This window comes from Coregonus clupeaformis, chromosome 5 (genome assembly GCF_020615455.1).
Source record: "Coregonus clupeaformis isolate EN_2021a chromosome 5, ASM2061545v1, whole genome shotgun sequence".
NCBI classification, from domain to species: Eukaryota; Metazoa; Chordata; class Actinopteri; order Salmoniformes; family Salmonidae; genus Coregonus; species Coregonus clupeaformis.
Window position 1 is genome coordinate 45074353 of NC_059196.1, and position 21119 is coordinate 45095471.

Below are 21119 nucleotides of genomic sequence, written 5' to 3' on the forward strand. Positions count from 1 at the left end.
TGTAGCAGTAGAAGCAGCAGCAGTAGAAGCAGTGTTGTAGAAGTAGCAGTAGAAGCAGCAGTAGAAGTAGCAGTAGAAGCAGCAGCAGTAGGAACAGCAGTAGGAGCAGCAGTAGCAGCAGCAGTAGAAGCAGCAGTAGAAGCAGCAGTAGGAGAAGCAGTAGAAGCAGCAGTAGAAGCAGCAGTAGAAGCAGCAGTAGAAGCAGCAGTAGAAGCAGCAGTAGCAGCAGCAGTAGAAGCAGCAGTAGAAGCAGCAGTAGAAGCAGCAGTAGTAGAAGCAGCAGTTAGCAGCAGCAGTAGGAGCAGCAGTAGAAGCAGCAGCAGTAGAAGCAGCAGTAGAAGAAGCAGTAGAATGCAGTAGTAGGAGTAGCAGTAGAAGCAGCAGCAGTAGCAGCAGCAGTAGAAGCAGCAGAAGGAGCCGCAGTAGAATCAGCAGTAGAAGCAGCAGTAGAAGCAGCAGTAGAAGCAGCAGTAGAAGCAGCAGTAGAAGCAGCAGTAGAAGCAGCAGTAGGAGAAGCAGTAGAAGCAGCAGTAGAAGCAGCAGTAGGAGCAGCAGTAGAAGCAGCAGTAGAAGCAGCAGTAGAAGCAGCAGTAGAGCAGCAGAAGCAGCAGTAGAAGCAGCAGTAGAAGCAGCAGCAGTAGGAACAGCAGTAGCAGAAGCAGTAGAAGCAGCAGCAGTAGGAAAAGCAGTAGGAGAGAAAGCAGCAGTAGCAGCAGTAGAAGCAGCAGCAGTAGAGCAGTGTTGTAGAAGTAGCAGTAGAAGCAGCAGTAGAAGTAGCAGTAGCAGCAGCAGCAGTAGGAACAGCAGTAGGAGAAGCAGTAGAGGCAGCAGTAGAAGCAGCAGTAGGAGAATCAGTAAAAGCAGCTGTAGAAGCAGCCGTAGAAGCAGCAGTAGGAGAAGCAGTAGAATGCAGCAGTAGGAGTAGCAGTAGAAGCAGCAGCAGTAGGAACAGCAGTAGCAGAAGCAGTAGAAGCAGCAGTAGAAGCAGCAGTAGAAGCAGCAGTAGCAGCAGCAGTAGAAGCAGCAGTAGAAGCAGCAGTAGAAGCAGCAGTAGAAGCAGCAGCAGTAGCAGCAGCAGTAGAAGAAGCAGTAGAAGCAACAGTAGAAGCAGCAGTAGGAGCAGCAGTAGAAGCAGCAGTAGAAGTAGCAGTAGGAGAAGCAGTAGAAGCAGCAGCAGTAGGAGAAGCAGTAGGAGAAAAGCAGCAGTAGCAGCAGTAGAAGCAGCAGCAGTAGAAGCAGTGTTGTAGAAGTAGCAGTAGAAGCAGCAGTAGAAGTAGCAGTAGCAGAAGCAGCAGTAGGAACAGCAGTAGGAGAGCAGTAGAGGCAGCAGTAGGAGCAGCAGTAGAAGCAGCTGTAGAAGCAGCCGTAGAAGCAGCAGTAGAAGCAGCAGTAGGAGAAGCAGTAGAATGCAGCAGTAGGAGTAGCAGTAGAAGCAGCTGTAGAAGCAGCCGTTGAAGCAGCAGTAGAAGCAGCAGTAGGAGAAGCAGTAGAATGCAGCAGTAGGAGCAGCAGTAGAAGCATCAGCAGTAGGAACAGCAGTAACAGCAGCAGTAGAAGCAGCAGTAGAAGCAGCAGTAGGAGAAGCAGTAGAATCAGCAGTAGAAGCAGCAGTAGGAGAAGCAGTAGAAGCAGCAGTAGAAGCAGCAGTAGGAGAAGCAGTAGAAGCAGCAGTAGAAGCAGCAGTAGAAGCAGCAGTAGAAGCAGCAGTAGGAGAAGCAGTAGAAGCACCAGTAGAAGCAGCAGTAGAAGCAGCAGTAGCAGCAGCAGTAGAAGCAGCAGTAGAAGCAGCAGTAGAAGCAGCAGTAGAAGCAGCAGTAGGAGCAGCAGTAGGAGCAGCAGCAGTAGAAGCAGCAGTAGAAGCAATACTAGCAGCAGAAGCAGTAGAAGCACCAGTAGAAGCAGCAGTAGAAGCAGCAGTAGCAGCAGCAGTAGAAGCAGCAGTAGAAGCAGCAGTAGAAGCAGCAGCAGTAGCAGCAGCAGTAGAAGCAGCAGTAGAAGCAGCAGTAGAAGCAGCAGTAGAAGCAGCAGTAGAAGCAGCAGTAGAAGCAGCAGTAGGAGAAGCAGTAGAAGCAGCAGTAGAAGCAGCAGTAGGAGCAGCAGTAGCAGCAGCAGTAGAAGCAGCAGTAGTAGCAGCAGAAGCAGTAGGAGAAGCAGTAGCCCCACAGACATACAGGACAGCCTGTGACTACAGAATGACTAATGGAGAGGCTGGGAGAAGGCGCAGGAGAGATGATCTACACTAAGGGGTAAGGACAGTTCAGCCACCTTACCATCATCTTCCTCCCCACCAATCACTTTACAGCACCCGGGCTTGTTAATCCTTTTATTGTCATGAAGTGTGGGGAATAATTTACTGTAAACATGAGAAGTTTAATCCAGCCCTGGCGTTTTTATGAGGGGGGAGTATCCATGGCGACATTAAGAGAACACAGCTATGCCAGAGAGCCTGAGGGGACATCCATCAACAAACGTGACATTGACAGCACAATGCTAGAAAACCTACTATCCTATTCATCCAACCCCACTGTCTCCCTCCCTTACTCCTTCACTGTCTCCATCCCTCCCTGCCGCCATCCCTGTTGTAATATGACCCCATGGAAGGATGGAGATGGCCCCATGGAAAATATGTTTTATTTCTGCTCATAATGCTCCTAGACCCAACAACATTGTTTATTTAATGGTTATGCAGCGTGAGATGAACGAATTTGCTACACCAGTGAGCTGCAGCTGATGATTAATCAAATCCCACTACCAATCTCTAACCATCCATCTCTAACTACCCCCACTCTAACTACCCCTCTCTAACTACCCCATCTAACTGCCCCTCTCTAACTACCCCTCTCTAACTGCCGCTCTATCTACCCCTCTCTAACTACCCCTCTCTAACTACCCCTCTCTAACTACCCCTCTCTAACTACCCCTCTCTAACTACCCCTCTCTAACTGCGTCTCTAACTAACCTCTCTAACTGCCTCTTGCTAACTACTCGCTTTAAATACCCCTCTTCTCTGGTTGAACCCTGTGCACTGGCTCTGGAGCCACCTGTTTGTACTGGCTACATGTAATTAACCAAAGGGTGGCAGGTAGCCTAGCGGTTAAAATCATTTTGCCAGTAACTGAAAGGTCACTGGTTCAAATCCCGAGCCGTCTAGGTGAAAAACCTGTCGATGTGCCCTTGAGCAAGGCACTTAACCCTAAAATATTGTCCAGTTTATTCACAGTGAAAAAGTGGTACAGGTGAATGATGAAATCTGATGAATATGTACATAAATCTACAAAAATATTTACATAATAGACAGATTCTCAAATACGTTCAAAATGGTTGTTTAATAAATTCATCTGCAGACAAAGAGAAAGAGGAAGCAGGTGGTTAGGACTTGGGCCCCATTCCAGGTGTGTTCTTTAGGGAGGAGGAGGAGAGAGGAGAGGAGGAGAGAGGAGAGGAGGAGAGAGGAGAGGCGGAGAGGAGAGAGGAGAGAGGAGAGGAAGGAGAGAGGGAGAGGAGGAGAGAGGAGAGGAGAGAAGAGAGGAGAGGAGAGAGAGGAGAGGAGAGGAGAGGAGAGGAGAGGAGAGGAGAGGAGAGGAGAGGAGAGGAGAGGAGAGGAGAGGAGAGGGGAGGGGAGGGGAGGAGAGGAGGAGAGAGAGGAGGGCGTATAAGAGGATGTGCTATTGAAATACTATGCAAAATATCTCTTTAGTCATTGTACTGTGAATAGAGTAGTCTTCAAACTGAGAATGTGGCCCAGTCTAATTGCCCATCCAACCCCCTAGCGCTCCACCCAGGTGAATACAATACAAAAGAAGGAGAGGACTGGAGAAGAGAAACACTCTTCTCTCTCTGTCTGTTCTACTTTCCAACTGAAATCATTCTGTGAGCTGCATTTGTATCACAAAGGCAACTGATGCTGTTTTTTTTTCAGAAGGTTATTCTGATGCTGTTTTCTTTTAGAGAAGGTCATTATTGCATATTATTATAAACGGATGCTTTTGTACTCATTGTACATTCTCTCTTCCACTTTTCTCTCTCCTCTCCTTTGTCTTTTCTGTTTTCTTCTTCTTCTCTCTCACTCTCTCTCTCCCTGGTTTACCCTCTCTCCCCCTGGTTTACCCTCTCTCCTCCTGGTTTACCCTCTCTCCCCCTGGTTTACCCTCTCTCCCCCTGGTTTACTCTCTCTCCCCCTGGTTTACTCTCTCTCTCCCTGGTTTACCCTCTCTCCCCCTGGTTTACCCTCTCTCCTCCTGGTTTACCCTCTCTCCCCCCTGGTTTACCCTCTCTCCCCCCTGGTTTACCCTCTCTCCCCCTGGTTTACTCTCTCTCCCCCTGGTTTACCCTCTCTCCCCCTGGTTTACACTCTCTCCCGCCTGGTTTACTCTCTCTCCCCCTGGTTTACTCTCTCTCCCCCTGGTTTACCCTCTCTCCCCCTGGTTTACTCTCTCTCCCCCTGGTTTACCCTCTCTCCCCCTGGTGTACCCTCTCTCCCCCTGGTTTATTCTCTCTCTCCCTGGTTTACTCTCTCTCCCCCTGGTTTACCCTCTCTCCCTCTGGTTTACTCTCTCTCTCCCTGGTTTACCCTCTCTCCCCCTGGTTTACCCTCTCTCCCCCTGGTTTACCCTCTCTCCCCCCTGGTTTACCCTCTCCCCCCTGGTTTACCCTCTCTCCCCCCTGGTTTACCCTCTCTCCCCCTGGTTTACTCTCTCTCCCCCTGGTTTACCCTCTCTCCCCCTGGTTTACCCTCTCTCCCCCTGGTTTACCCTCTCTCCCCCTGGTTTACTCTCTCTCCCCCTGGTTTACCCTCTCTCCCCCTGGTTTGTGTGTGCCGAAAGTAAAGTTGTGTGAATCTCCAGAAGCAGAGAAATGGAGGAAGATGAAAGGGAAGTAGATTTAGCAGTTAGGGATAGAGATTGCCGTCAGAGGTAATGTGAAGTTCAATTTTATTCTCAAAGGCAACCGACAAGTTTCACCTCAGGTTACCTGCTAATCCTCTTTTTAACACACCAACCCCTTCTCTTGAGCTGTATAGTGCCAAGTTCATGGGTGTGTCCAATGACGAATGTGTGTGAGTTAACCTATCCATTTGAGTTTTAGTTCAATTATGAGAGAGTGTGTGTGTGTGTGTGTGTGTGCGTGTGTATTCTCATCCGTATAGACTCATCAGGTGCATCTGAATATGAGCTGCAGTCACTTGATGTGTGAGGGCTATAAGACAAAGAGGAGGACCACAGCTTTTTAACGACTTCACATGGGTTTCTGTGGGATCAGAAAATCAACTTGTGGGCAGGGTGTACTGCTGATAGTCCTCCCTCTCTGATAGGGGGAGGGTGTGTGAGATGACCACTGAGCCAGCAGTACCGCTCCTTCTCACTGACTGATGAAATGGACTCCATCAATCCGTTCAGCGGCCATTGGGACAGATAGAGAGAGGAGGAGACAATAAGGCTATTTTATTCCTCACTGACCACAATCAGTGGTGATAGCAGAGATAGCCAGGGAAACAAGCCTTGTGAAAGGCCAATCAAATCGTAAATGTTCTTCTATTTGGTCATTCGCTTTGACGTAAACTGGTTGTAAATTCGAGTCCTTTATTTACACAGTATTTGCCTGTTTGGCCGAGCTTGCATGGGCATTGATTGATTCGGCTGTGGTGCATCTTTGCATGCGTGTTTAGGGTTCCAGTGGAGTAGGCCTCAAATAAATCTTCCTGTATCTTAAATCTGTCTGTTCATTAATCAAGTGGAATGGACGGAGTAATGAGTTGTCTTACTGGGCTCAATGGGCTGGGCTCTCCATGGCTGCTTGGTGGGGTTAGGAGCCCATCTTGGTTCTAACTCGTCCCAGTCTCCCTCACCAGGACCTATTTGGCCCTTGTCAGCAACATCTTCTGACTGGTAATTGGGAATTTATCAGATTGCCTGGGAAAGGATGATGCGACCATTATCTGACACAATTATCAAGAAAAATTGAATCTCTTCTCCTGGTCCTCCAACATAGGACACGGGGCAGACAGGTATAGAGCTGAGAGTCCTCTTCCAAAGAAGAGATAGAAACCTCACTGTCTCACTCTCTCACCAGACTCAGGCCTCTTTATCTCAGACCAATCAGCCAGGAGAATGAGCATTTGTCATCACTGCATGCAAATCATGGAGAACACAATGCATAATCCTATAGGTCTGCTGTGACACTGACGAATAAGAAGTGAGGATAACACACAGAGTGGCAATAAGCTGCTGCCCATAGCCTCATAGCCTCATAGCCTCATAGCAGGGAGCTGCTGCCCAAAGCCTCATAGCCTCATAGCCTCATAGCCTCATAGCAGGGAGCTGCTGCCCATAGCCTCATAGCAGGGAGCTGCTGCCCAAAGCCTCATAGCCTCATAGCAGAGAGCTGCTGCCCATAGGCTCATAGCAGAGAGCTGCTGTCCATGGCCTCATAGCCTCATAGCCTCATAGCCTCATAGCCTCATAGCAGAGAGCTGCTGTCAATGGCCTCATAGCAGAGCGTTGCCGCTCATAACCTCATAGCAGAGATCTGCTGCACATAGCCTCATAGCAGGGAACTGCTGCCCATAGCCTCATAGCAGGGAACTGCTGCACATAGCCTCATAGCAGAGGACTGCTGCCCATAGCCTCATAGCAGGGAACTGCTGCCCATAGCGTCATAGCAGGGATCTGATAGACAGACAGGCCTTTCACTGGAGCCTCTCATTCTGGGCAGGGGAATGCATATAAAGAAGCCCAGGAGTGTTTACTGAGCAGAGCGCCCACAGATAAGATTGGAGGAAAAAGCTATTTGAGCAACTAGCACCTTCCCTTCCATTCCCCAGCAAACCTATTACAGCCAGAGAGGGAGACAGACAGAGAGAGAGGGAGAGACAGAGAGAGAGAGAGAGACAGAGAGAGAGAGAGAGAGAGAGAGAGAGAGAGAGAGAGAGAGAGAGAGAGAGAGAGAGAGAGAGAGAGAGAGAGAGAGAGAGAGAGAGAGAGAGAGAGAGAGAGAGAGAGAGAGAGAGAGCGTGAGAGTGAACCGTTTAGTGCAGGTAGTGAACGTGAAAGAGAGGGGGATGATTGGGACGAAGGAGGAATAAAATACAGCGAAGGAAAGTGTTTAAGTGAGAACCCACTGGTCAACAGATGAGCGCTGCTCTGAGCTTTGAAACTGGCTTGGCTAACTGATCAAAATCTTTACCTATTCAGACTGTGGAGAGAGAACGGTTTGTATGATTAATGTTGTTGACTTGTAGCAATCATTACAGTCAATGCAGTCATTGGCTCTGCATTCATATTCCTGCTCACACGGGGCACACACTGAATCCGTATGAGATGATTTTGGTCTTGGCATTCTAGATGCAGATCCTGCATGAGGGAAGCACATGGTCCTGCACTGAAAGCAGGTTGGGCTGGCTGTAGAGCCAGGACAGTGAAGGACAGGAGAGTGGCAGTACAACTGTGGAGGGAGGGAGGGAGGGAGGGAGGGAGGGAGGGAGGGAGGGAGGGAGGGAGGGAAAGCGAGGCAGAGCAATGTGAGCAGTGGTGAAAGTAATCAAACAAGGGGAAACAGGTTGTTCCACAGATGGTTATCAGGAAAATCATCTAATTTATTTCCATGCTACAGATGGGACCTGTCATCATGCTCAGGTAATGAGATTAAGGGCTGGGAGGGGCTGATCTGGGAGGGGCTGGGAGGGGCTGGTCTGGAAGGGGCTGGTCTGGGAGGGGCTGGGAGGGGATGATCTGGGAGGATCTGGGAGGGGCTGGGAGGGGCTGGTCTGGGAGGGGCTGGTCTGCGAGGGGCTGGGCAGGGAGGAGCTGGGAGGGTCTGGGCTGGGAGGGGCTTGGAGAGGCTGGGAGGGGCTGGTAGGGGCTGGACTGGACTGGGCTGGGTGGGGCTTGGAGAGGCTGGGAGGGGCTGGTATGGGCTGGACTGGGCTGGGAGGGGCTGCCTCTCAGTCAGTAGGATGCCAGATTATTTTGTCTCACATGTCTGTTACTGCAGGTGTCTGTGCATCTGTGTGTATGTGTGTGTGTGTGTTTGTGTGTGTGTGTGTGTGTGTGTGTGTGTGTGTGTGTGTGTGTGTGTGTGTGTGTGTGTGTGTGTGTGTGTGTGTGTGTGTGTGTGTGTGTGTGTGTGTGTGTGTGTGTGTGTGTGTGTGTGTGTGTGTGTGTGTGTGAGAGAGCGAGAGCGAGAGCGAGAGAGAGAGAGAGAGAGAGAGAGAGAGAGAGAGAGAGAGAGAGAGAGAGAGAGAGAGAGAGAGAGAGGTTCCTGATGGAAAAGTGGTCCTCCTCTCTCAGAGACATTAAAATGTTATTTTCTTGGCTAAGCAGACACTTTTGTCTAAAGCAACTTCCATTGCTTATATGTTCAAATCAAATCAAATTGTATTTGTCACATGCGCCGAATACAACAGGTGTAGACCTTGCAGTTAAATGCTAAACTGAGCTGCACTTCCTAACCTCCTGCCAAATGTATGACCATATTAGAGACACATATTTCCCTCAGATTACAGAGATCCACAAAGAATTCGAAAACAAACCCAATTTTGATAAACTCCCTTATCTACTGGGTGAAAAACCACAGTGTGCCATCACAGCAATAAGATGTGTGACCTGTTGCCATAAGAAAAGGGCAACCAGTGAAGAACAATCACCATTGTAAATACAACCCATATTTAGGTTCATTTATTTTCCCATTTGTACTTTAACTATTTGCACATTGTTACAACATTGTATATAGACATAATAGGACATTTGAAATGTCTTTATTCTTTTGGAACTTCTGAGTGTAATGTTTACTGTTAATATTTATTGTTTATTTCACTTTTGTTTACTATCTACTTCACTTGCTTTGGCAATGTTAACATACGTTTCCCTTGCCAATAAAGCCCTTAAATTGAAATTGAATTGAATTGAGAGAGAAAAGGAGAGAGAGGAATTTGGCAGTTATTTCAGCACTCAAGCTGTGGTTCTCCTCTGCTCATAAATTGTAGGGATGTTGTGGTCAACAAGTTAGACCATTTAGAGCATTTGAATGAGCATATTTTTGTGGTAAACTAATGTTTGAACCATTTACTGACAATCATGCAACTCCCAGGATCTTATATGGAGACCTACCTGACTTTTATTATCGGTTCTCGCTGGCACTGACTTCTTCCTCACAGATCTGATAACAGTCTGATTGTGTCTAACTCTCCATAATCCAAATATAAAGTTGTACACTCCAATAATCTGATCTGTCTCTTTTCTGTCTCCCACAGATTGGCCACTAGTGATGCCAGGACAGTGAGCGCCATGCATGTCACATGGTCAACTGCCACGCCCTTCATCATTGTTGCCCTGCTCAGGCTTGTCCAATCACAGCTGCTGGAGGGATCTCTGGTTCCAGGTAAGAATGCACCTTTGTCACATCACTGTGTGGTCATGTGTTTTTCGCCAAAGAAGGTGCTGTTGTCTGCATGTTCATCATGTCTCTGTTTGTTTATCTGTCTTGTCTGTCTGTCTGTCTGTCTGTCAGATTATTTGATACAATGACACCTTTCCACATACTTATTTGAAGATCTGATAACACATTTGGATGCAAATTAAGAGTAAGTTGGTTTGAGATATGGTATATCTCCAATTCATTGGAACCTGTCACTGACCTGTGGCTATCGTTGGACTGATTTCCTCTTTGTAAATTCAGAACGCTGCTAAGGAAACAGGAAGTCTCAACTATGGAGCCGAGACTTTCAGGACTATAAGGGGAACCTGTTTAGTCTTCTAGAATTAGCCATGTCATGTTGATACATTCAAGCCTTCCAGACGTCTTTGATTCCCTAGCTTTGAGTCGAAGGGGATAAAGGTGTGTGGTATTTGAGAAAGAGTAATCGTATAAGTTCCCTTGAGGAAACATCTCTCAGACAAAATTTACCTGTCGCAGAGATTTTGACAACATCTGGGTGGAAAAAATAAACAGAAAACTCATCAAAGGAGACCGAAACAAAGTGCTTAGTGATAACTACAGTTCTCTATCGATCTAGTGAGTCATGGTATGGTGGGAGGTGGTATGGTGGGAGGTGGTATGGTGGGAGGTGGTATGGAGGGAGGTGGTATGGTGGGAGGTGGTATGGAGGGAGGTGGTATGGTGGGAGGTGGCATGGAGGGAGGTGGTATGGAGGAGGTGGCATGGTGGGAGGTGGTATGGAGGGAGGTGGTATGGTGGGAGGTGGTATGGAGGGAGGTGGCATGGTGGGAGGTGGCATGGAGGAGGTGGTATGGAGGAGATGGTATGGAGGGAGGTGGTATGGTGGGAGGTGGCATGGAGGGAGGTGGTATGGTGGGAGGTGGTATGGTGGGAGGTGGTATGGAGGGAGGTGGTATGGTGGGAGGTGGTATGGTGGGAGGTGGTATGGTGGGAGGTGGTATGGAGGGGAGGTGGCATGGTGGGAGGTGGTATGGAGGGAGGTGGTATGGTGGGAGGTGGATGGTGGGAGGTGGTATGGTGGGAGGTGGTATGGTGGGAGGTGGTATGGAGGAGGTGGCATGGTGGGAGGTGGTATGGTGGGAGGTGGTATGGTGGGAGGTGGTATGGTGGGAGGTGGTATGGAGGGAGGTGGTATGGTGGGAGGTGGTATGGTGGGAGGTGGTATGGTGGGAGGTGGTATGGAGGGAGGTGGCATGGTGGGAGGTGGTATGGAGGGAGGTGGTATGGAGGGAGGTGGTATGGAGGGAGGTGGTATGGAGGGAGGTGGCATGGAGGGAGGTGGTATGGTGGGAGGTGGTATGGTGGGAGGTGGTATGGAGGGAGGTGGTATGGTGGGAGGTGGTATGGTGGGAGGTGGTATGGTGGGAGGTGGTATGGAGGGAGGTGGCATGGTGGGAGGTGGTATGGAGGGAGGTGGTATGGTGGGAGGTGGTATGGTGGGAGGTGGTATGGTGGGAGGTGGTATGGTGGGAGGTGGTATGGAGGGAGGTGGCATGGTGGGAGGTGGTATGGTGGGAGGTGGTATGGTGGGAGGTGGTATGGTGGGAGGTGGTATGGTGGGAGGTGGTATGGAGGGAGGTGGCATGGTGGGAGGTGGTATGGAGGGAGGTGGTATGGTGGGAGGTGGTATGGTGGGAGGTGGTATGGAGGGAGGTGGCATGGTGGGAGGTGGTATGGTGGGAGGTGGTATGGTGGGAGGTGGTATGGTGGGAGGTGGTATGGAGGGAGGTGGCATGGTGGGAGGTGGTATGGAGGGAGGTGGTATGGTGGGAGGTGGTATGGTGGGAGGTGGTATGGAAGGAGGTGGTATGGAAGGAGGTGGTATGGAGGGAGGTGGTATGGTGGGAGGTGATATGGAGGGAGGTGGCATGGAGGGAGGTGGTATGGTGGGAGGTGGTATGGTGGGAGGTGGTATGGTGGGAGGTGGTATGGTGGGAGGTGGTATGGTGGGAGGTGGTATGGAGGGAGGTGGCATGGTGGGAGGTGGTATGGTGGGAGGTGGTATGGTGGGAGGTGGTATGGAGGGAGGTGGTATGGAGGGAGGTGGTATGGTGGGAGGTGGTATGGTGGGAGGTGGTATGGTGGGAGGTGGTATAAAAGGAGTTGGTATGGAGGGAGGTGGTATGGAAGGAGGTGGTATGGAGGGAGGTGGTATGGAGGGAGGTGGTGTGGTGGGAGGTGGTATGGAGGGAGGTGGCATGGAGGGAGGTGGTATGGTGGGAGGTGGTATGGAGAGAGGTGGTATGGAGGGAGGTGGTATGGAAGGAGGTGGTATGGAGGGAGGTGGTATGGAGGGAGGTGGTATGGAGGGAGGTGGTATGGAGGGAGGTGGTATGGAGGGAGGTGGTATGGAGGGAGGTGGTGTGGTGGGAGGTGGTATGGAAGGAGGTGGCATGGAGGGAGGTGGTATGGAGGGAGGTGGTATGGAAGGAGGTGGTATGGAGGGAGGTGGTATGGAGGGAGGTGGTATGGAGGGGAGGTGGTATGGAGGGAGGTGGTATGGAGGGAGGTGGTATGGTGGGAGGTGGTATGGAGGGAGGTGGTATGGTGGGAGGTGGTATGGTGGGAGGTGGTATGGAAGGAGGTGGTATGGAAGGAGGTGGTATGGAGGAGGTGGTATGGTGGGAGGTGATATGGAGGGAGGTGGCATGGAGGGAGGTGGTATGGTGGGAGGTGGTATAGAGGGAGGTGGTATGGAGGGAGGTGGTATGGAGGGAGGTGGTACGGTGGGAGGTGATATGGAGGGAGGTGGTATGGAGGGAGGTGGTATGGTGGGAGGTGGTATGGAGGAGGTGGTATGGAGGGAGGTGGTATGGAGGAGGTGGTATGGTGGGAGGTGGTATGGAGGGAGGTGGTATGGTGGGAGGTGGTATGGTGGGAGGTGGTATGGAAGGAGGTGGTATGGAGGGAGGTGGTATGGTGGGAGGTGGTATGGTGGGAGGTGGTATGGAAGGAGGTGGTATGGAGGGAGGTGGTATGGAGGGAGGTGGTATGGTGGGAGGTGGTATGGAGGGAGGTGGTATGGAGGGAGGTGGTATGGAAGAAGGTGGTATGGAGGGAGGTGGTATGGTGGGAGGTGATATGGAGGGAGGTGGTATGGAGGGAGGTGGTATGGTGGGGAGGTGGTATGGAGGGAGGTGGTATGGAGGGAGGTGGTATGGAGGGGAGGTGGTATGGTGGGAGGTGGTATGGAGGAGGTGGTAGTGGTGGGAGGTGGTATGGTGGGAGGTGGTATGGAAGGAGGTGGTATGGAAGGAGGTGGTATGGAGGGAGGTGGTATGGTGGGAGGTGATATGGAGGGAGGTGGCATGGAGGGAGGTGGTATGGTGGGAGGTGGTATGGAGGGAGGTGGTATGGAGGGAGGTGGTATGGAGGAGGTGGTATGGTGGGAGGTGATATGGAGGGAGGTGGTATGGAGGGAGGTGGTATGGTGGGAGGTGGTATGGAGGGAGGTGGTATGGAGGGAGGTGGTATGGAGGGAGGTGGTATGGTGGGAGGTGGTATGGAGGGAGGTGGTATGGTGGGAGGTGGTATGGTGGGAGGTGGTATGGAAGGAGGTGGTATGGAGGGAGGTGGTATGGAGGGAGGTGGTATGGTGGGAGGTGGTATGGTGGGAGGTGGTATGGAAGGAGGTGGTATGGAGGGAGGTGGTATGGAGGGAGGTGGTATGGTGGGAGGTGGTATGGAGGGAGGTGGTATGGAGGGAGGTGGTATGGAGGGAGGTGGTATGGTGGGAGGTGGTATGGAGGGAGTTGGTATGGAAGGAGGTGGTATGGAGGGAGGTGGTATGGAGGGAGGTGGTATGGAGGGAGGTGGTATGGAACGTGAAAGAAAGAAAGAAATAGAGAGAGATTCACAACACTCTTCACCACTACCAACTTGAGTCCTCCTTTCTCCTTCCCTGATTCTCATCAGACAGGAGGGACAGCATCATGGATTACCACTTTAGCTAAATGTTTTCACACTCACTACCCTCCCTCCCTCAATTGGCTCTCACCTCTCGCTTATTTACTTTCCCCATCTTCTTCCTTCAATTTTCTTTACCTTTTACTTTCTTTTTTCACCACTGTCCAGGAAGCAATTTAATAGTCAGCTAGAGCCTGTGTGCCTCCCTCTGCCATGGTTAAATGTGACTGTGGCTGGGCTGTGTGCAGCGTGGAGGCTGCAATCATTTCAATCTCAGTTGGCTCTATTGTAGTGCTGCTCTGAACAGGCCTCTCTGATTGGCAGTGCCCAGTGGCAGTGCCCAATTTGATTTGATTTGTAGGACCTGTAATTAATAAGGCACCGTACAGTCCCCAGTTCCCGGTCCAATGCACCGAGCGTCATATGATTTGATGGCCTGTGAATATATTGTTAAAGACCCCAATGACATCAGTGAAGCCAATGAATGTTAAAGCTCAAACTGTAGACTATACAGACGTAGGATCTTAATTTCACCTGTATTGTCGCAGCAACAGGATTTGAATGTTTAGTCCAGAATGTTGCTTGATCGGTGGTTAGGCTATTAGCTGGTCAAAATGAGGTTACATGAAAAGTGGAATACCATTAGTATAACCGTGTGTTAGTGCGGTTTGTTTGAGATAATTGTTTCCGAGGTGATATTGTTAGCAACTTGTCTGAGAGAATGAAATATACATCAATTAAATGTTTTGTGTTGTCAACATAGGTATGATATACAATACGTTGTTGCCTTGAGCAAGGCATTTATTTTAAAGAAATCTTCCAGCAGTAGACATGGAGAGGTGTTTAACATTGACTCGGTACCGGTACCCCCTGTATATATCCTCGCTACTGTTATTACACATTGACTCGGTACCGGTACCCCCTGTATATAGCCTCGCTACTGCTATTACACATTGACTCGGTACCGGTACACCCTGTATATAGCCTCGCTACTGTTATTACACATTGACTCGGTACCGGTACACCCTGTATATAGCCTCGCTACTGTTATTTTACTGCTGCTCTTTAATTATTTGTTACTTTTATTTCTTTTTTAAAATTTCTTTTTTTTTAGGCATTCTTTCTTAAAACTGCATTGTTTGTTAAGGGCTTGTAGGTAAGCATTTAACTGCAAGGTCTACACCTGTTGTATTCGGCGCATGTAACAAATACAATTTGATTTGATTTGAACATGTAAGCAATGGAAGTTGCTTTAGACAAAAGTGTCTGCTTAGCCAAGAAAATAACATTTTAATGTCTCTGAGAGAGGAGGACCACTTTCAAGGAAGCACTTATCTTCCATTTCTCTAAATACTTCCTGACTGACTGACAACTATTTTAATTTTCTCTCCTCCACGCAAACTTCTCTAAAGACATTTTCATCTTTCAGAATATTCTCAACCTTTTTGTTATCCCTCTTAAGCTTGTTTCCTCAGTTTGACAAAGATTAGAGAGAGCATCAGGACAAATCTCAGGGACCTCACTGTAGGAGGAACTGTTAGAGAGGAAAGGCAGGCAGAAACACTAAAAAGTCAATGTTGCTAACGTGCAGACACACATGCACTCAAAAACTCACTAACACACACACACACACCACAATCACGACTCAATCCTTTCCAGCGTTCCCCTACAATTTATTATGTGTATATTAACTACAGTAACAGTATGAAATCATTCCATGGCTCCTCTATTTAATATCTCTTCGACATTCACATGCTGCAGTTTATTGGCTGCACAGGTTTTCAATTGCATGCATTTGGGCTGATTCATTTGGCTCTGCAGTGCACTGGCCCTCACTCAGAGCTGACAGTGTTATTGGATGGGAATGGAGGTTATCCATTGGCTAACCTATGGCACCTGCAGTTCTATCCATTTCACATAGAGAGAAGATCCTGGGTGTTATTGCTTTTCTGCTTAACGTTATGGTAGTTTTGGTGGTAATCCCCCTCTTCAGTCTTTCCAACGACTCTTGTGAGACTTCTGGTGCACGGGACAAAAAGGGAAGAAAGGTGTCCTTCATTACTGCTGAAGTGTAGTACATTCACTCTTCAATGTGTCTAAGGCTATTTCCCCATCGATTTCCCCCTGTCAGAGTGGGATTTGCGACTGGTGTTATCTCCCCCTGTTTAAACACTCATTGTGCATGTTGAACTATTCCTTCTTTTATTTGAAGATGACAAAGCGGATGTCTGAGGGCGGTAAATGTACTGGTGATTTGTTTCTCTTAGGTGGAGGAGGGTGAGCGTTTAATCCACCGTTACATCCTCATCAAAGAAGCTGCTCCTCCACGAACAGCCTCATCCTCCCAGACTCAGATAGCAGTAACAGCCTCATCCTCCCAGACTCAGATAGCAGTAACAGCCTCATCCTCCCAGACTCAGATAGCAGTAACAGCCTCATCCTCCCAGACTCAGATAGCAGTAACAGCCTCATCCTCCCAAACTCAAATAGCAGTAACAGCCTCATCCTCCCAAACTCAAATAGCAGTAACAGCCTCATCCTCCCAGACTCAAATAGCAGTAAAAGCCTCATCCTCCCAGACTCAGATAGCAGTAACAGCCTCATCCTCCCAGACTCAGATAGCAGTAACAGCCTCATCCTCCCAGACTCAGATAGCAGTAACAGCCTCATCCTCCCAGACTCAGATAGCAGTAACAGCCTCATCCTCCCAGACTCAGATAGCAGTAACAGCCTCATCCTCCCAGACTCAGATAGCAGTAACAGCCTCATCCTCCCAGACTCAGATAGCAGTAACAGCCTCATCCTCCCAGATTCAGATAGCAGTAACAGCCTCATCCTCCCAGACTCAGATAGCAGTAACAGCCTCATCCTCCCAGACTCAGATAGCAGTAACAGCCTCATCCTCCCAGACTCAGATAGCAGTAACAGCCTCATCCTCCCAGACTCAGATAGCAGTAACAGCCTCATCCTCCCAGACTCAGATAGCAGTAACAGCCTCATCCTCCCAGACTCAGATAGCAGTAACAGCCTCATCCTCCCAGACTCAGATAGCAGTAACAGCCTCATCCTCCCAGACTCAGATAGCAGTAACAGCCTCATCCTCCCAGACTCAGATAGCAGTAACAGCCTCATCCTCCCAGACTCAGATAGCAGTAACAGCCTCATCCTCCCAGACTCAAATAGCAGTAACAGCCTCATCCATCCCAAACTCAAATAGCAGTAACAGCCTCATCCTCCCAGACTCAGATAGCAGTAACAGCCTCATCCATATCAGGCTCAGATAGCAGTAACAGCCTCATCCTCCCAGACTCAGATAGCAGTAACAGCCTCATCCTCCCAGACTCAGATAGCAGTAACAGCCTCATCCTCCCAGACTCAGATAGCAGTAACAGCCTCATCCATGTCAGGCTCAGATAGCAGTAACAGCAGGTCTCTCATGTTCTCTTCCCATTTGCTAATCAGATGGCGCGACCAAACATGGACATGCTGTTTCCTGCTCATCACTCAGACCCACCTGCTGACAGCTGGATTGGGTAGTGTCCTATATGTTACACTGGTCTCTGGTCCCTCAGACAGCTGGGTTGGGTAATGTCCTATATGTTCCACTGGTCTCTGGTCCCTCAGACAGCTGGGTTGGGTAATGTCCTATATGTTCCACTGGTCTCTGGTCCCTCAGACAGATGGGTTTGGTAATGTCCTATATGTTCCACTGGTCCCTGGTCCCTCAGACAGATGGGTTGGGTAATGTCCTATATGTTCCACTGGTCTCTGGTCCCTCAGACAGATGGATTGGGTAATGTCCTATATGTTCCACTGGTCCCTGGTCCCTCAGACAGATGGGTTGGGTAATGTCCTATATGTTCCACTGGTCCCTGGTCCCTCAGACAGATGGGTTGGGTAATGTCCTATATGTTACACTGGTCTCTGGTCCCTCAGACAGATGGGTTGGGTAATGTCCTATATGTTCCACTGGTCCCTGGTCCCTCAGACAGCTGGGTTGGGTAAAGTTCTATGTTCTTAGTGCTCAGTATTCAGCAGGTGTGCATCCCACTCTAGGGTGATTAAATATGTGGTTAATACAGCGCTATAGGAATACTGAATTACACAGCAGCCACACTAACCTTTTTGAATTACAGAGGCAGTTGTGTGTGACGGTAAGGGAAGTTTATAACAGGTAGTGCCAAGATGTAGTCTACCCTGAGGAGAATGGATCTCCTGCTCCCTCCTATTCTGCTGACGTCCTCTGCATTAGTATTCTACACTATAAGCACCCAGCACTGAACAAAGGTCTTTATCTTTACCCCACTCTCACTTTCTTCTCTTCCTCTCTTGTGCGTACACAAACAAATGAACACACACACACACTCATTTGGCATGTCGCTCCAGTCTTAATGGGGCTACCTCTTGACGTAGCCTCACCATATAAATCCTGATCAGACCTCTCTCGCTACTCTCTGATGCAACCCAGTCAGCTTTGGGCCATACTGATATCTGAAGGTCGTTTCTGATGTCTAGTCTAATTTAAAACTAAGGACAGAGAAATGGACCAGTCTGGTCTGACTGAGCTCCGTGGCGCCATATTCATCTGTCAGGGATGTTACTGTAGTGATGTACAGTCCTCTCCCAGAGATGGTGGATCTGACTGCAACATCTCTGCTTGGCACACGGCGGACAAAAGCTTTTACCAATGAGAAAGGAGACATCACATGATGTGAAACAAAGTCTCTTTTCTTCCCCTCACCAACTTTCAGGAAGAGGGATTGCTGATTGCTCTCCGCAGCACTTTGCAAATTGCCCTGTAATTGTGTTTGGGGGAAAAAAATTCATTTCACCACTGCATTTTCATATTTCTCCCCCAGGGAGACGGCACCATTATTGGAAAGACGGATTGAAGGAGAGCCTTTTCTTGTAATGAACATTTCTTCAAAACAAAAAGGATCTTGAGAAAAATTGCAGAAGCGAATGTCAAGGACCATTCTGTATGCATAAGACATATGAAAAAGTATTTTTCCTGAAACAGAATGCTCTGGGTCTGCCTTAATACGGTAACACCTTTGCCTCAGAGGCTTTGATGCTGTAATAAACCGCAACAGACCAGACTGATTTCATCATGGAAGTCAATCTGAGTATGTCAGTTGTGGTTGTGGCCTTCCCTGGGGTCAGTTCATGACCATTCCATTTCTATTATTTACCTTGTTCTATTCTATTCTCCGACATTTGAAGCGATGTCTGTTTGCGTTGTTTGGTGTAATCTGTTTGGACACTGCCGAGACGAACTGAAGCTTGTCTCTGGGAGACGCTCGTGCTGTGTGTGCTGGGTGTTTCAACGAGTCAAACAGGGGGCCTGTTTATAAGGCTGTTTATATAGGATAAAAAAGACATTGCAGGAGGAAAGGGAGAGATGTCCCAGTGAGTTTCTGAACCCCTGGAATGAAGTGTACCTTTGTAGCACTGTAATTGAAAGTCAGATTGTATCGTGACTAGACTTGTAAATGAGCAATGTGGACAACTAACAGTTAATCTTCCTTTTGTTTGACAGAAGTGAGTACTACTTTGCCGTGTGGACTCTGAGGCAGACCACATGTGAATCTGCTACATGGAATATGCCTGTAACCTGGGCCAATCAGTGGGCCTGACCATGGGGAGCTCATTAGTACAGGCACTGTTAATTGGCTGCTGCTGTCAGATATTAGCATATAGTTCTAATACAGGCTGCACAGGCAAAAATCCTTTGTTTCATATGCAGAGTAAAAAAAGAAAATGGCTAATCAGTCTTGTGGACAGCAATTGTATGTTTTTTACACTGGTTGAAATTGTTTTCATTGCTTGAAACCTCCCTCTCTCCATCTTTCAATTTCTCTGCTAAAGAAAGGCCTGGATGATCTGTGGTATCCACTGGTAATCTCTCTGCCATATTTGGTTTTACTGTAAGGAGACTTTGTTCACAGATAACCTTATTGTTTCAAGCGGCTAACCATATTTCCTTGTCATGGGTCATTGAGCTGGGCACTTATCACCTCTCTCCTCTCCTCTCTCTGCCTCTCCTCTCTCTCCTCTCACTCCATCCAGCAGACATTTAATTACAGAGCAGAACCAGGACACTGTTTCTTCATAATGCCCCATCTGCCCTCAGGACAACATTTAATGATGAGAAATCCTCTTGGATAGGGTCAGGAGAAGGTTGTTTGTGAGTCTGTTTTTTTCAGGTCTTCATCATAGGTACCAGAGCTGTTTTCTGGCTCTCGGGTTTTGGCTGTCAAGCACAGGATGTTGTGTCCTGAACATGAGCATCGATGTGATTATTCTTTAGCATCTCCCAGAACTTTACCCTCAGCATGCATTCACAGTACTGGACATGTAGTCCTCAGCTGAGCATGACCAGGAATTAGATTGAGGGGAAACATATTTAAGAGAACGAAATAAAGTAACACTTCTTCCACAGTAGTAAATGTAATTATCAAATCAAATCAAATCAAATTTTATTTGCCACATGCGCCGAATACAACAGGTGTAGACATTACAGTGAAATGCTTACTTGCAAGCCCTTAACCAACAATGTATTTTTTAAAGATTTTGTTTTGTTTAAAGTGTTAAGTAAAAAAAAATAAAAGCAAATAACTAAAGAGCAGCAGTAAAATAACATAACAGTAGGGAGGCTATATACAGGGGGGTACCGGTGCAGAGTCAATGTGCGGGGGCACCGGCTAGTCGAGGTAATTGAGGTAATATGTATATGTGGGTAGAGTTGAAGTGTCTATGCATAAATAATAGACAGAGTAGCATCAGCGTAAAAGAGGGGGGAGTGCAAATAGTCCGGGTAGCCATGATTAGCTATTCAGGAGTCTTATGGCTTTGGGGTAGAAGCTGTTGAGAAGCCTTTTGGACCTAGACTTGGCGCTCCGGTACCGCTTGCCGTGCGGTAGCAGAGAGAACAGTCTATGACTAGGGTGGCTGGAGTCTTTGACAATTTTGATGGCCTTGTTCTGACACCGCCTGGTATAGAGGTCCTGGATGGCAGGAAGCTTGGCCCCAGTGATGTACTGGGCCGTACGCACTACCCTCTGTAGTCCCTTGCGGTTGGAGGCCGAGCAGTTGCCATACCAGGCGGTGATGCAACCAGTCAGGATGCTCTAGATGGTGCAGCTGTATAACTTTTTGAGGATCTGAGAACCCATGCCAAATCTTTTCAGTCTCCTGAGGGGGAATAGGCTTTGTCGTGCCCTCTTCACGACTGTCTTGGTGTGTTTGGACCATGATAGTTTGTTGGTGATGTGGACACCAAGGAACTTGAAGCTCTCAACCTGTTCCACTACAGCCCCATCGATGAGAATGGGGGCATGCTCAGTCCTTTTTTTTCCCCTGTAGTCCACAATCATCTCCTTTGTCTTGATCACGTTGAGGGAGAGGTTGTTATCCTGGCACCACACGGCCAGGTCTCGTACCTCCTCCCTATAGGCTGTCTCATCGTTGTCGGTGATCAGGCCTACCACTGTTGTGTCGTCAGCAAACTTAATGATGGTGTTGGAGTCGTGCCTGGCCATGCAGTCATGGGTGAACAGGGAGTACATGAGAGGACTGAGCACGCACCCCTGAGGGGCCCCCGTGTTGAGGATCAGCGTGGCAGATGTGTTGTTACCTACCCTTACCACCTGGGGCCGGCCCGTCAGGAAGTCCAGGATCCAGTTGCAGAGGGAGGTGTTTAGTCCCAGGATCCTTAGCTTAGTGATGAGCTTTGAGGGCACTATGGTGTTGAACGCTGA

At 48.8% G+C, this 21119-nt stretch overlaps 1 protein-coding gene across 2 annotated transcripts in view; it reads left to right on the forward strand.

Moving 5' to 3' along the window:
- Positions 1-9252: 9252 nt before the first annotated feature.
- robo1 (roundabout, axon guidance receptor, homolog 1 (Drosophila)) overlaps positions 9253-21119 on the forward strand; it is a 400382-nt gene continuing 388515 nt past the window's right edge. For both annotated transcript variants that reach the window (XM_041876909.2, XM_045214635.1), the window contains exon 1: positions 9253-9375. In XM_041876909.2, coding sequence (XP_041732843.2) covers positions 9282-9375 — 94 coding nt within the window. In that variant the 5' untranslated portion in view covers positions 9253-9281. The remainder of the gene's footprint in view (positions 9376-21119) is intronic.